This window comes from Athene noctua, chromosome 2, assembly GCF_965140245.1.
Source record: "Athene noctua chromosome 2, bAthNoc1.hap1.1, whole genome shotgun sequence".
NCBI classification, from domain to species: Eukaryota; Metazoa; Chordata; class Aves; order Strigiformes; family Strigidae; genus Athene; species Athene noctua.
In genome coordinates, this window is record NC_134038.1 from 124,367,543 (window position 1) to 124,383,411 (window position 15,869).

At 35.1% G+C, this 15,869-nt stretch overlaps 1 protein-coding gene across 1 annotated transcript in view; it reads right to left on the bottom strand.

Annotated features, from left to right (window-relative positions):
• MALRD1 (MAM and LDL receptor class A domain containing 1) overlaps positions 1-15,869 on the bottom strand; it is a 290,211-nt gene that overhangs the window by 50,603 nt on the left and 223,739 nt on the right. Inside the window, exons 33-35 of the mRNA XM_074897495.1 lie at positions 9,306-9,581; positions 3,971-4,096; positions 295-361 (exon numbers count right to left, since the gene is read on the bottom strand). Coding sequence (XP_074753596.1) covers positions 295-361; positions 3,971-4,096; positions 9,306-9,581 — 469 coding nt within the window. The remainder of the gene's footprint in view (positions 1-294; positions 362-3,970; positions 4,097-9,305; positions 9,582-15,869) is intronic.

The window sequence follows — 15,869 nt, forward strand, 5'->3', positions numbered from 1 at the left end:
GTTGTTAAATGTTGATATGAAACATGATACACAGAAAACTTAAGGTGTCAGGCCAATAGGTTGTCTCATGTAATGATAAATGAAAGTCATAGAAAATTCTATCTGATAATATTATTCTCAAAATATGGCTTAACTCAGCAACTGTAAATAATCCTAAATAATCGTGTGGACATACAGAGACTTTTAAAACGACATTTCTATTGATCATCATTTCAGTCCCTGGAGAATGAACCAGCTCTTTCAATAGCACCTTTTCCCAACTTCAAGCACAAGTCAGTACCCAATGAAACTTACTGGCATAATGGAATGTCATCTTTGAGGATGCATCTTCCTCCATTTTTGCAGTATTCTTCAGGACAAACTGCAAATATAAAAGTAAAAACTATAATTTAAATTTGCCCCCTTGTTGTTATCTTTGTCACTGACTGATTTTCAAAACGGCAGAATATTCAAATCTGTCATTTTAGGTGTTTAGCACTTCCAAAACTCTTCCTTTAGACCTTGACTTGGTGATACAAATGTCAAGCCATAAATACATTATAGCTGATGGGCTCCTCTTGGGCTTATAGAAATCCTTCACTTGAACAGGCTTCTAATTTTTCTCAAGTCAGAGTTTTATTTTACTCCAAAAATGGAGCTTTTGCCACTTATTCAAATTTCAAACAAATAAGAATACATAAAATAAGAGCTAAAAGAACTGAACTTATATTTAGTTAGTACCTAAGTCTATTTTATTATAATAGCTTTTATATAGAGGTAATGAACAGACACTTACTCCTGTATCACCAACTTTCTTATTAAAGATGTCCAAAATTTTAACACTTAAAAACCACTTCTAGTTAAGAACTAGAGAAATCAGTCCTGAGTAAAGGTTTTTAAGTAGAGGGGGATGTCAGTGATATAGTATTATCAACTTTTGAAATCCCTTAATATGGATTTCCTCATCATCACATTTGATTTTGTAGATGTTTAGTTTTATATCCCTACAGCAAGAAAAACTCAAAACAAAAACAAATTCCCCTCAATCTTTGTTAGTAATAAAATAACTGGTAAAATGCTAATTAGGTCTAAAGAATTTTGCATGTATGCCACATAAAATTGCTTGCTGAGGCATATAAACAATGCCATTCTGTGTAGACACCTCCAGTTTTAAAAAGAAATTTTTGAAAGTAAATTACTTTTTCAAAAGATCTGCTTTCTGACAAAATAGTGGAAGATTTGTATTTTATTTTCATTCAGTCTAGTAGTTTATGTTCTATATTCTTATACATTGAACCAATTTTCTGAATATATTCCTTTTCATTTAAAGGAATTTAAAGTGTTTCATTTAAAATACTTCTTATAAAATAAAATTACAAGTATGTTTTCTCTCTACAGTGTAAAATTGGTAAATTTTTATGTTAAGGTATGATTTCTTCTTGCACATTAAAAAAAAAAAAAGTATAACATATATAATGAACACAATACTTGTGGGCAAGTTTGACTCCAAGAGAAACCAGTGGATGCTTCCTACTAAGAAGTTTATTTTGTGAATAAATATTTAACAGTCTATAATGAATTATATCATCACTATTCATGCTATATATTGTGAACTTCATCACATAACTCATAATAAATTATAAAAACAGAGTTAAATTCTCAGCTAATGCAACTTCACCAATGTTGGGGGAGTACTGTTACACAGAACTGGCCCAGAGCTGTAACTGGCTTGGGGAAGAACTGCAGAAATTTTGTGTCACTGAATGGCATGCTTTGAATCTAAATTTAATTATTTCTGTGATAGGATCATAGAATGGTTTGGGTTGGAAGGGACCTTAAAGATCATCTAGTTCCACGCTCCCTCCCATGGTCAGGGACACCTTCCACTAGACCAGGTGGCTCAGAGCCCTGTCCAACCTGGCCTTGAACACTGCCAGGGAGGGGGCAGCCACAGCTGCTCTGAGCAACCTGTGCCAGGGCCTCACCACCCTCACGGGGAAGAATTTCTTCCTAATATCTAATCTAAATCTACCCTCTTTCAGTTTAAAACCATTACCCTTCATCCTACCACTACACTCCCTGACAAAGAGTCCTCCTCACCCTTCCTGTAGGCCCCTGTTAGGTACTGGAAAGCTGCTTATGAAGCCTTGCCAGAGCCATCTCTTCTCTAGGGTGAACAACACCAACTCTCAGCCTATCCTCATAGGGGAGGTGCTCCAGATCCCTGATCATCTTTGTGGCCCTCTTCTGGACCCAGTTGAGAAGATCCATGTCCTTCTTATTTTGGGAGCCCCAGAGCTGGACCAGCCCTCCAGGTGGGGTCTCATGAGAGAGAAGCAGAGGGGGAGAATCACCTCCCTCAGCCTGCTGCCCACACTTCTCTTGATGCAGTCCAGGATATGGTTGGCTTTCTGGGCTGTGAGTGCACATTGCTGGCTCATAGTGAGTTTTCCATCCGCTGATACCCCCAGGTAATTCTCTGCAGGGCTGCTCTCAATCCACTCATCACCCAGCCTGTATTTGTTCTTGGGATTGCCCTGACCCATGTGCAGGATCTTGCACTTGGCCTTGTTGAACTTCATGCAGTTCTCATGGGCCCACCTCTGAAGCCTGTCCAGGTCCCTCTGGATGGCACATCACTTCCCTCCAGTGTGTCGACTGCACCACACAGCTTGGTGTCATCGGCAGACTTGCTGAGGGTGCACTTGATCCCACTATGTCACCGACAAAGATGTTAAACAACGCCAGTCCCAATACTGACATCTGAGGAACTATACTCCTCATTGCTCTCCACTTGGACATCAAGCTGTTAACCACAACTCTGAGTGCAACCATCCAGCCAATTCCTTATCCACCCAGTCGTCCATCCATCAATTACATTCCTCTTCAGTTTAGAGACAAAGATGTCCTTATCCTCTTCCTTATCCACCAACACTGTAATCCCACTGTAGAAGGCCACCAAAATTTTCAGGCACATTTTGCCCTTAGTGAAACCATCTTGGCTGTCACCAATCACTTTCTTATTTTCCATGTGCCCTAGAACAGTTTCTAGGAGGATCCGCTGAACCATCTTGCCAAGTGCAGAGGTGAAACTGACTGACCTGTAGTTTCCTGTGTCTTTCTTTTTTCCCTTTTTAAAAATGGAGGTTATGTTTCCCCTTTTCCAGTCAGTGAGAACGTCTCTGAACTGCCACAACTTCTCAAGTATGATGGATGGTGGCTTAGCCACTTCATCTGCCAGTTTCCTCAGGACCCATGGATGCATCTTATCAGGTCCCATGGACTTGTGCACCTTCAGGTTCCTTAGACGGTCTTGAACCTTATCTCCTTTGGTGAGTGTCCCTGCCTTTACCTTCTGTGTCTTGGATGGTGTGACTGGAGCCCTTTCTGGTGAAGACTGAGGCAAAAAAGTCTCAGTCTATCATCATCTGTGTTTTTGTTAGATTTTGTTAACATCAGTCTGATCCAGATTGGATGTATATTATTGTGTTGTTCTTACCTTTCTCCACCATTTAACTATTGCAAACAAAACATGAATATTGTGGGATATGTACTGTGTTAAAGCAAATGCTATATGTTTTGGTTTATTTTCCAATCTGGATTTGCATTAGACTGGAAAAAAACCCAAACAAACAAAAAATCCTATTAACTCTGAAATGTGGGTTAACTTAGGTGGGTCATTCAATTGCCTAAAATCAAGATAGTGCTTTAGTAGTATACTATAGATATTTTTTTTTTTTTTTTTAAAAAAAACCCACCCCAATGTATCTATACCTTATGGAACACCCCATTGAGAAGATGTTAACTAAGCATATTATTTTCCATTTTTTTCTCCCTATTTTATCTGTGTCATACTTTCATCAGTAAAATTCATGACTATTATAATTTGATTGAATTTTAGCAGAGTCAAGTTTGAAGACTGTCTAAAGATTCAGTAGAAAATTACTATGGTTTTTTGTTTCAAATGATATTTTTTTGTATAACTAAGTACCTGAACAGCTGGACTCATCAAGGCTGAAATCAATGCAGTTTGCAATGCCATCACAACGCTGGGAGATTGCTATACATTGATTAGTTGATGCACATAACAAAGAACCGTTGAAACAATCTTTAATGGCTGAAATGAAAAGTAACATGACAGTTATTATCAACTATATTTCTTTTTCCCACTGCTAAAAAACTTGATTTGTAGTATAGTATATAAACTTGCATTTGTGTGACCTCTACAAGCTTTCATCTTCAAAGACATACAACTTTACTATTGAGTAGATAAATAAATAAACAAACACAGAGCACAGATATTACAGAAGCTGGATTTTTCCATGTTATATCTGTAAAGAAGAGGAGGGTGTATTTATTTAAAATGTTCACAGAGAAAGCTGCAAAACCCCAGTGAAAACCCATAAAATGATATCATAAAACATAATCAACTCTCATTCATAATCTAGTTTTGAAATTATGGAATTAATTTTTAAACAAATAAAAAAATTAATATGTAGTTTTCTTCTATTTACAAGAAACAAAATACTAAGGTATAGTTAACATATAAAAAGTAGAGAAATACTTGACTGAAAAATCTGAACTTGCACACCTTTTTTATTCTTGGGCATTTGGTTATATTTTCTACGTTTGTTCTGAATAATTTTAATAGGAGTAAATCACATAACCACTGAATTATTACTGAGTCACTGATCTACAGAATGTACCTGATGGTCCTACAGAATCCTGTAGAGTATAACGCCATTTTGTCATTTTATCTCACACAAGGTTCTCTTACACTACTTTAAACTACTGTTTTATAAGGTTTTTGTTTAGGTAATTTAAGCTGAACTCTGTCACCATGACTAATACAAATCAGAGGGAACTCTTCTGACTCCATCAGAGTTAGATATATTCACATTAGCCTGCAAGTTTACAGTGGGAGAAAGAATCTGGGAATATTAAAAATACCCCACTGCTGCATTTAAATTTCATAATACTTTCCTACTTCTGGGTTATAGACCTAGTGTACATAGCAATAAGCTTCCCAGGATGGATGGCCAGGCTGATGTAGGATATATTTGTTCCACTCTTAGATATAATTTAAACCACTGACCTATATAGAATGCAAGACTGTGCTAAACTGAAAATACTGCAGTTCAATTTAGACCACAATAATGGAGGCAAATCTTGCCAGTTTTGATCTTGCCAGTCAGCTTTTGCCCATTTTGATATTCTTCAGAAATATGAAATTACTCATATGACTAAGGGTTTGTAGGATGAAACCTTTTAATTACACATACTGACTATTTATTAAAGTCTGCAGAAAAATCTGTAGAAGAACACTAGCCACTATAAAGAGAAGCTTGCTTTTGTTTCTGATTTAAATTCACCTTTATGAGAACTTAAAACTTTGGCAGGTTTTAAACTATCACTATACTGTTCTTCATATGTGTTTATATCAAAGTCTCTTCATTTGACTGGAGAAGTCTTGATATTGAAGAGGGAATTTGCTGGTAGTGGCAGCAATATAAATGCAACAGCAAGAACAAAAATTTCCTTTTCTGCTCTCCATTCCCTTGACCACTCAGTCTGGTGGAACAAGTTGTGGCAGACTGAAAATCCCCAGCAGATTTACTCCACATTTGTAGCATATCCTACTATCTATCTCTTATGATCATCAGTTTTCCAGAAAGTGACAGTCCCATGCCCTATGCTGCACTTTCCTAACCAAATAATAATGTCATACTTATTTTGGTACAATCAGATGCAAATCCTGGACAGTCTTTGCAATTTGGGGGATGATGTCCCAGTGGTATTTGAATCAGTTTTATAAGCGGTCATTTGCACACAAATAGTCAGTCTGTAAACGTAATTACATGTTCAGACTAGGACTTCAACAGAAACAAAGTTGGAAATTTCACATAAACCATATTCTTCTTATGTGCTTTGGACCTTTATTTGCCTGCATGTGTATTTTGAGGAAGCTGTAAACTATGTGGATATAGAGTATTATTTATGGTTTTTCATATATATTATGATTAATACAGACATTCAGTTAATGAGTTTTAGCAGGCACCGAGGGTTATGGTAAAAACAGAAAGTATTGTTTAGCGCTTTATTATTTCCTCTAGTCCTGGACTGCCTGCTATACTCATACCTGAGGATAAAACAGAAGAAATGTTAATTATTTTTGGTCCATTTGTATCTGTTGATCAGCATGGTGCTTTTGACATGTTCCTATACCTTGAACAGTTTTACTGCACTGGGATTTTTATACCACATACAGAGGGAACAGTCATGGCAATGGATCTAACTGCTGAATACTTTGCACAGATCCAGCATCTATGACAGGAAAGGACAGTGACATAAGTTATTGGTGCCGAGGAAAAGAATGTTAAGAGCACGTTTTAAAAATAATAATAATTCTCTTATTTCATTGAAATTAAAATTAAAATTGCTTACCGTTAACAGAGTTACAAGTACCTTGACATTTCTCCAACTAGTTATTCTTTACTTTTATGAGAAACTTGCAAGTGGTTTTGGGGAAAAGACATTAAATGGAGTCATTAACAACAGTGAAGACATGGAAGTGAAAATATATTTTCACCTATATGTCATCTTCTAGGTCCAAATTAAATCTGTAGGAAGGGTAAAAATATCACAGCCCCTTTGAAAGTATACTAGGTATATAACTAGTAAGTAGGTATTTAAACCTTACCAGGATTACAATGGATACAATTTTGTGCACTACAGAGAAATGAGAAATCATTTTTTATTCATTGCTATTAGCATTTCAGTCAAATGGTGTTAGGGGTCTGTGGAAAAGTAACGTATATACCCCACTGGTGCCAATATGTTTATTTTACATTATTATTGTTATTGTAATCAGGAATTTAAAAATAAATAAATAAAAAAAATAGGTGAGATAAAGTACCCTTCACTAAAATTGACAAGAAGTAGAGGGCTGGCCAAGTAGAACATCTATATCTGGAAAACAGTCCCAAGATTTTCTTGTTAAAAACAGCAAGTAATAAAATCCACCACATTAGTAGGTATAAAATGGTATTAACATAATCCTGTACAACCTCACTGCTGAGTGAACTCTACAGGAAACTACATAAATCTCTAAGTCATGCAGAAAAGTATTTCTGTGGTAGAAATTGTGGTTTCACTAGAGATCTGACTAATGCTTTTTTGTTGTTGTTTTTCTTTGTCCTGGCCTTCTTTTGGGTTTTATACTTAATCTCTGCAAGTTGCAGGATGCATTTTGACAACTGGTCTTCATCCCAGAGAAAACATTCTCTGAATTCAGAAGCCAGAACACTTTTGACCATCTATTGTTACACTTAAATGAATGAAATTGTTAAGGGACAAGGCACACACAAAATGGAAGGTGCCAGTAATTCCTAAACTGAAATTTTCTACAATCAGCAGGAAGATTTAATCTGCACCGAGAAGAAAAAAACAAAAACAAAACCAACAAACTTTGCAACTTAAATTTTACTCTGTGTTCATAACTGCTGAGGAAAAAAAAATTCAATTTCAATCTAAAATCTGAAAAAAACCCCCACTCCTACTCTGTGCTATTATTACAGGACACATAGTCTGGAGTTACTAGAACATCAATCCATTTTATAGATTATGCAGAAATTTCAATAAAATAAATACAATTTGTGAGATATTTGCTTTTTCTCTCTCTGACTTTCCTCTGTTGACAAACTTATGTGGCATTTCACACACTATAAGTAGACAGCTAGAGATGAAATGCTGCACTCTCATGACATATACATTTTGATGGGAGAACCAGCTGTGATAGTAATCAGCTTTTCACTGATTCCATTCCAAACTACCACTAACTGCTTTCTTTTTACTTTGCCTGCAACCACAATCTTTTTCAGAGAAAAAGCATGAATCACTGCTTCTGCATTCCTATCTTATACTGTCAACACTTACATGTTTATATAGCCAAAACTGAATTTTGGAGTAACAAGGTGATTACAGATTTGACTAATTTTCCACCACATTTAGAACCCCAAGCTGTACAATAACTATGGGAAATTTTGTTCTTTGAATAGACCAAGACTGAATTTTTCCTAATTACTTGGGCATTGCTTAGAAGGCAATGAAATAATCTCTCAGTTGTTTGGGGAATACTGATAAACATGGAAATATTGTGGCCTTTGGATTTTGGGACTGCAGAACACATTAGCTGTTCTGGTGTGGAGTTGGAATGCACGTGTACTAGGATACAGCAGGGAGGTCTCTAATAGAGGACAGATTGAGGGAGGAAACAGGGCCAAATGAAGACTAATGCAGAGAGCGGGATGTCAAATTTTTATATGCCTATTGGGGCATGTAGAATTTAAGAGATATCTCCAAAATCATGCCTTTTGCCAACAAAACTTCAGAGCCCACTTCTGAACAACAGTGCCTAGAAAGCCATGCACAGATAATCCGTGAAATCCATGTCAGTTTTGTAATTTGTTAAAAGAGATGGCATTTCCAGTGTCTGCATGTATGTTCAGTAGTTTGATTCAAAATATTAAAAAACTTGAGTTTCTAGCCCACTGGAAACTGGTATTTTACTAACTGTTTTGTTTCTGATAATGAAGAAAAATAAAGTGTTAAAAAACTTCTACAGAATGAGAAGTTTTGGAAGAAATGTTTTTGTATGTATAAAGCCTCTCTCTTTTTTTTTTTTTTTTTTTTTTCCTATATAGCTAATTATTTTGACCTTCCTGGAATGAAACATTTGGCCTCAGTTCATCTATCAATAATGAAATATTTTGAAATGGACAGACACTCACTTTTGTGTCTATCTGAAACTTCATGGTATCTCATTGCAGTTACAGTTCAAAGGCCATTCTTGCATTTTGCTTGGGAGCCCTTCTCCTTGGTAGGGGCAGAAATTGCTGCTACTGCATGAACAGACTTGATTTCAAAATCCTTGAAAGGTCAGGACAGCCTTGAATGTTACTGAAATACAGAACAGCAGAAGTCTATCTATCTGTCATATTGTTATCAGAGATGAGGCAATGTAAATGCAGCTGACTGTACTGCTATGAAAAAAGTGGAAATGCTTCCAATTACTAACAGAAATACAATACAAATGATTTTAAGCATTTATCAAAGTTGATAGCCAGAGAATGAAAATGTATAAGCAAAATTATTTGCAAACGTAGAGTGTCTTTCCAGGTAACACATTATATGTGCTACAAATAACATTTTTCTTGATGAGGGATAGTGCATTTTACACTAGACTTGATTATATTGCTCTTTTTCACATCACTGTTTTAGGAAAGTAAGTTAACATCACTTTAACTGTATCAATGAAAGTAACTTACGGCAGCCAACCTCATCTTCGTTAAGGTGGCAGTCAGGCACACCATCGCATCTCAGAAGCGCTGGGATACAGCCTTTGGAAGGACATAGGAACTCTGTTTGCTTGCAGAAGTTTGGAGACAAGGTGGTAGACGTGTCTGTGAGACAGTTAATTTCATCACTTCCATCCGTGCAATCTTCAAACCCATTGCATTTTGTAGAGAGGGGCAAACACTGCTGCACGTATGCACATGTGAACTGGTCACTACTGCAAGTTGGAGGGTGTGGATCAGTTGATCCTACAAGAAGAAAAAAGAATATTTATAGATTCTCTTCTTTCAGTAGTCATCTATACTGCCTTTGAGATGTACATAGGGACTGCTGGAAGGAACTCTTTAAAAACCACCCAAACCAACTTGTATAAAGACACAGCTCCTAAGTATAGAACACACTGCTGAAAACATTTTGTCTCATCATATTAACTCCACTGTTGTTTCAGTAATTTTCATTTAAACCTCAAATTCATCATTTGGTTTGGTCCTGTTACTGCTTGTGCTTAAAACTTATCTTTCACCCTGTATTGGGAAAGGGTTAAAATAGCCCTCTAGTTAGAATCGTCCTCTATATGTATACTGAATGGGTGAACAACAATCAAAGACTGGACTAACAAGGAAGTCTTTTCATGGAAAGCTATTGTACACAGTAGGGTCTGAGCCCTCAGCAGAGTAAGAAAAAGATTTTTGTAAAGTAACAACAAAATTTTTACTGCTTTATTATCACTCTGATTCTGTAGCCTATTTTGATGTGATAGAGAATTAAATCAAAGGAAATGATAGATAAAAGTTTCCAGGGTACAAGTGGAAAAAAGAAAAAAAGTACTTTTAAATGTCCGACTTTGACTAATTTAGACAGCTGACAAAATAAGAAATACCCTATGCTTACTTGCATTTTTGGAAATAAAAACTTTCTGTGATCACTTATACAAATAAATTCGTCTCAGATATTTAAATCCCTCTTTCTTCCTATGAAAATCATTGCAACTGAATTTTACCAGCATAAGCATTAGAACTATTTGTGGAAACTAAATTCTAAGAAGCTGGCTATGCTAACACTGTGTTCTTTACACCAACAATGTCTCCCATGGGAGCAATGTGAAGGATTCCTGTAATTTTTATTTTATGAGCAGGGAAAAGAGAAAATTATCCAGAATTTAACTCTATGTATTTAATCTTTTCTATGTTAGTTTGCAGCAGGTGAGTAAAGAAAATAATATTGTTATGAACAAGGAAAGAAAAAATAATGTCACCACCTCTGTAAAAGACAGGAGTTTTGCTGTTGACTTGGGCTGAAGCAGAGCAGATCAAGTGCAAAAATCCACGGGTGGGTTTTAGCTTGCTTTTTGAAATGGTGCAAGCATTTGTCTCTGACCTCAGAAGTCAAATGTTGCTGCATTAAGGCATGACATGCTGTAAGGGAATACATGGATTTTGGCATTATGTTACTACTTTTAATCCACTGGGCATAGCAATATGTTTGCGTATTCTGTGATACCAGGCTGGGGTTTTATAGCAGGAGAGCTTTGCTGAAACATGCTCGGTTTCTAAAATACCTGAATCATGAATAACAATAGCATGTTGTAGAAAAAATGAACTGCTGATGCATTCAGATAAACAAAATATTATTTTACCATCTGGTTGCTTGTGAGACAGTTACAAGGAAAAATATCTCAGACTGCTAACACTGACCTTTGCTACCTTAGCAATTTTTTATTTTCATGTTGACTTTATGTCAGAAAATCGTAATTGAAAAGCCTCATACAACAGAATATTCCTGACATCATTTCATGCTGCTAATGCTGTTAAATTCTATCATGCTACTAGAAAAATGTATATTCCATACACTGGACATAATCTAAACATAAACCAATAATAATGGATTTTGACGCAGTGAAAATAATAACCTACTGATCTTTGGGTTTGTTTGTATTCAGAATTACATCATAAATCCCTCAAAGACATGTACTTTTAAGTGGGATTGAAAAGTCTGCATTTTCATTATATGTGTTTTAGAAACGTGCTAGTCTCAATTTATTTTCATTTATGCTGTTTCAAAAAGATTATGAAAGTAGTCTTTAGATAATTGATTATAGACATTGAAATCACATAGTAAATTTATTTTTGAAGAAATTAAAAGTATTCTACATTTTACATTTTTTTCTATTTTGTTCCTATATTTTAGTAGATAAATAATAATAGCACATAAAGATATTAGGATTGGATTCATCATGAAGAACTTGTATATAAGGCCATGATTCTAATGAAATGTATCCAAGATGCTAATGAAATGTATGGAAAGTCACTGGGAGAACATATTTCTCTCTTTAATGATATAAAACCAGTACTGTTAAAAATAGAGAAAACCTCACACAATAGATTTAAAAATATATTTTATATTTTTAGTTTGCACTTGTTCTGAAAAAAAAGAATGGTATGTTTATACCATTATACCATATGATTATATTTCTGTTACCTCTGACCCTTTTCCTCAGGTGCATTTAGGCAGTGAAAATTACTTAAGCTGCAGTCAGTTCTACTTAGGCATGCACTTTTGTCATTGCGCAGTCCAGTTTTAGTTTTTCTGTGTTTTTTCTAATACAGTGGAAATTAATTTCACACAGTATGAATACATTTGATTTTCCTATGGTCACTTGTTTATGTTGCAGAAAAGATTGCATTTATAGAACATTAGTGAGCATTTTTGATCCAGTTTAATTCCCTATACCTGTCCTGTTCGTGATATATTTGCTAACAGGTTTCTACCCAACTTTGTTCTGAAAATTGAAATCCCCTCTTAAACTCAACAATGCTTGAATGTGTTACTTGTTATGAATCTGGTTTTGAGAATTAAACTATCTTTGGGCTTTTGTGACACTGATTCGTTTAGCCTTATGGTCCCAAACATATAAAGCATTTATGTGTGTAAATGATCTCATACTAAATTCAGTAGTTGGGCAAATGCTTGAATACTTGAATGTGTGTAAATGATCTCATACTAAATTCAATAGTAGAGCAAATATTGAATGGAGGATTAATTTTTTTATTATTACTATTTTCTATCATGATTCCTTATTGTTGTTAACAAATAATGCATAGAAAGTTCTTCCTAACTCGTGTAACAATTAATTTAGAGCGCGAAGTATTAACTGAGAGCAGTGAAGATATCTCCACTTTATGCTAGAGGTTAAATTAGGGGTAAATTTAACTAGGTGTCTTGTTGAAGTCTGTTTTATTTTTCAAGTACGTTAATAAAAATCCAAAGCAATACATTGAAATCAGCAAAATTATTTTAGATCAGAATAATAAATGAGAATATACCTCAAAGACCATAAGAGTATCACCTTACTTATTAAATCACATTATGTATTAATCAGTTCACATCTGTTTTGTTTCAGATGCAATAGGAAGATTGTGCTCTGGATGACATTCTATAAAACATCACAACTGCCATGATCTGTCAAAATGGTACTCCCAAGTTCAATCTATTTTCTTTACATAAAGTAGGTTATAAATGCTTTTCTTAATTATAAATTACATGTGCCTGGTAAAAATTTTGGAAATTTATAAAACATTTATTTGTATATAGCTAACATTTAAAACCGACTAATTAGGAATATGCAAATCTAGAAAATCATTAGCTAGTTCCAAGTGAAAAGAAATTTCAAGCAACTTATTAATGCAAAACTAATTACTTGCATTCGAAGCTACTATCTGTGTAATTATTTATATTAAGCTCATCATTACAGTATCTGCTACTGACATGTTTCATTCTGAAGAGAGGCAATATTTCATTTTCACTGAAATGTGGTTTGCAGTGCAAAATGAGATGACACTAATGAGAGACTCATCATAAATACCCTCCATTGTGCTAAGTTACATACTGGTATACTCACCTGACAGCCTTAGAAAATAACTTTAAACTTAAGCATATACATGAATATCCATCTGTAGATATATATGAAGGTTATGTAAACAGCAGAATCTGAAGTCTATTTTATCAATGCAAATTGGACTATCTGCTTAGGACCCATGGGTCATTTCAGTCACTTAAAATCATTAGATTCAACAATCGCCTAATACTGGCACAACAAAAAGTGTTTCCTTCACCTTTTGCCACATGCAGAAAAGATGTTCCCAACCCAGCACTCATCTCCTGAGTGCTGTGTGGCTCTCATTTTCAGACGACATTCAGGAGTGGAGGAGATATTGTACAGGTTACTTTTCTAAAATGCAGTATCTATTTGAAGCTGTTTAAGGATTTGGAGATAAATCTACTGAAAATGATGTGTTCTAAGGAACACAGGATAAAAGGTTAGCTTTCTCTATCCAGACTGCATGATTACTGAAAAACAGGACTGGAGATCCTCAGGAATACATTCAGTATTTGCACACAGATGAAAAGCAAACTAATCAAAATCAATTTCAGAGAAAACAACCTCTGCTCTGTGAACACAGTCTGGATTTAGATCTGCATGAAAAACAGCAGTAAATTGTTGATGTTCCATTATAGCTAAAGGAATCATGATTTTTTAAGTAGCAAGCTGAGGACATATCCTTATTTATTTTACTTTACACTCAGTGTTTTATTTCATATTTATTTTTCCTTGCATATGACAAATAACCAAAATTAAAGGGTTTAAAAATGTGCATATAACATCTATTTGTACATCATAAAAAATAAATTTTAATTAGGTTCTAAACTGACATTTAGTTTGGTCCTAATCCTGAGGTGAAACCTACTCACACAGCTGTGCTGGGTGAGTTATGACCTAAGGACCAAGAAGTGGTACCCTACAAGTGTCCTCACACTTTGAAGAGAAATTAGGTAGTTGAGGTAGATACAAAAAAGCAAGAATCAGACCAGTGTGTAAAGCAAACCAAATTTGGCAGGTACTGCTTCCTTAATTGCAATAACTACAGCTGAATCTATCTGTATTTCATTGTTGTCAGATAAAATGAGTGCTTTTAGATACATTTTTATTCCAATGTGCTAAACATCAAAACATGTTACACTAAATAGAGCTCATAAGCTGATGATTTGGAAGGAGCCTTTACAGTTTGAAAAGTGTTAAGTCAATAAATGCTCATCATCAAGGACATAATTAAATAATTGTGGGATAGGGATTTGTTAAAGGTTTACTGTTGTTTGATGAACATTTTCTCTACATATCTGCTTTGCTGTACTGTTGTCTTTGTCATCCATGGAATGTACTGATCCTGTTTCCTGACTGTATGCCAAACTTCACAGGCCGGTACAGTAAACATTTTGCTCGTGAATCACAGGGATTCAGTCACAGGAAACCACAAAACTGTTATCACCCAAATGCTAATATGAAATAAATGTTTCTATTTCACAGTCATTAGCACAGTGAGAAACACACAAACTGCTTAATTTGAATGAAACACCTCCATGTTGCCTACCTCTTTTCTGCCTGCCTTGTGCAGATACCAAAATCTCTGATGCAGAGTACGTTTCCATTTATATTTATATATTACCTGTGACAGTGAATTCTAATTAAGACTAGTAGGCACCTGCATTAGAGTCAACACCAGGAAGCATGAAATAAAGTTCCCGCATGCTATTATGCAGCATTAACTCAGTTGTAGCAGAGCTTGCTCTAAAGCCCATTTAGGTGAATGGACAACTCATATTGATTTTAATGGGCCTTGCATCAGACCCTTGAAAACTAACAACCTGTCTGATATATTTGCATAAGTAATTTGCCTACTAAATCTAATAAAAAACAGTGGACCTATTAACTGTAGCCAAAAGAGGCCAAATATAAAGCCCTCCAACAGTTTTCATTAGACAAGAGTATAAATTAATTACAGGCCCAGTCCAATGCATTAATTAAGTTGAAATAAGTGGCAGTCCTTACTTTCACTTCCATAAACATTTTATCAGGGTATGAAATCAACCCATTCAAGGTGGCTGCAAGGAAATACCTTGTTAAAAAAAATTAACCAGACTAAAGTTGTTGAAAGACTTTAACAATCTGTCCTTAAGTCTTTATCAGTGTCAATAAAGCTTCTTCTAGAAAATAAAATGTTAATTTCAAAGCTTGTAAAGAGATAAAAAAGAGGGCAGTCGAGTCTGGTCAATTGAATCTTTAAATTTCTTCTTGTGAGAATACAGAAGTATGGGGCAGGATAATGAAAAGGATCCCAGAGACCCTGTTACAAAACGAGAAGTAACAAAACCAGAACTTGGCCAAATAACGTCAGGGTTTTATATGTCTGTGCAGAACTGTGCAGAATTTATTTTAAACGATCACAGTTTGCTAACAGACAACCATAATGGAAAACAGGCAGGTTTACTTTCAGTAAAATCAAGCTATGATTTATAGTTTCTACTCAGAGGACTACCACTTCTGGCTGGAAGACACTGACTACCTGTGACAGCAGTATGGCAATATTTGCCATATTTCTGCTAAGAATAGTCCAGGAATTGCTAGCTATGCTTACAATTGTGATGGATTTATTTATTTGTTTATTTATTAGGAGAATGAAGAATTATGAAGAGCTGGAGAA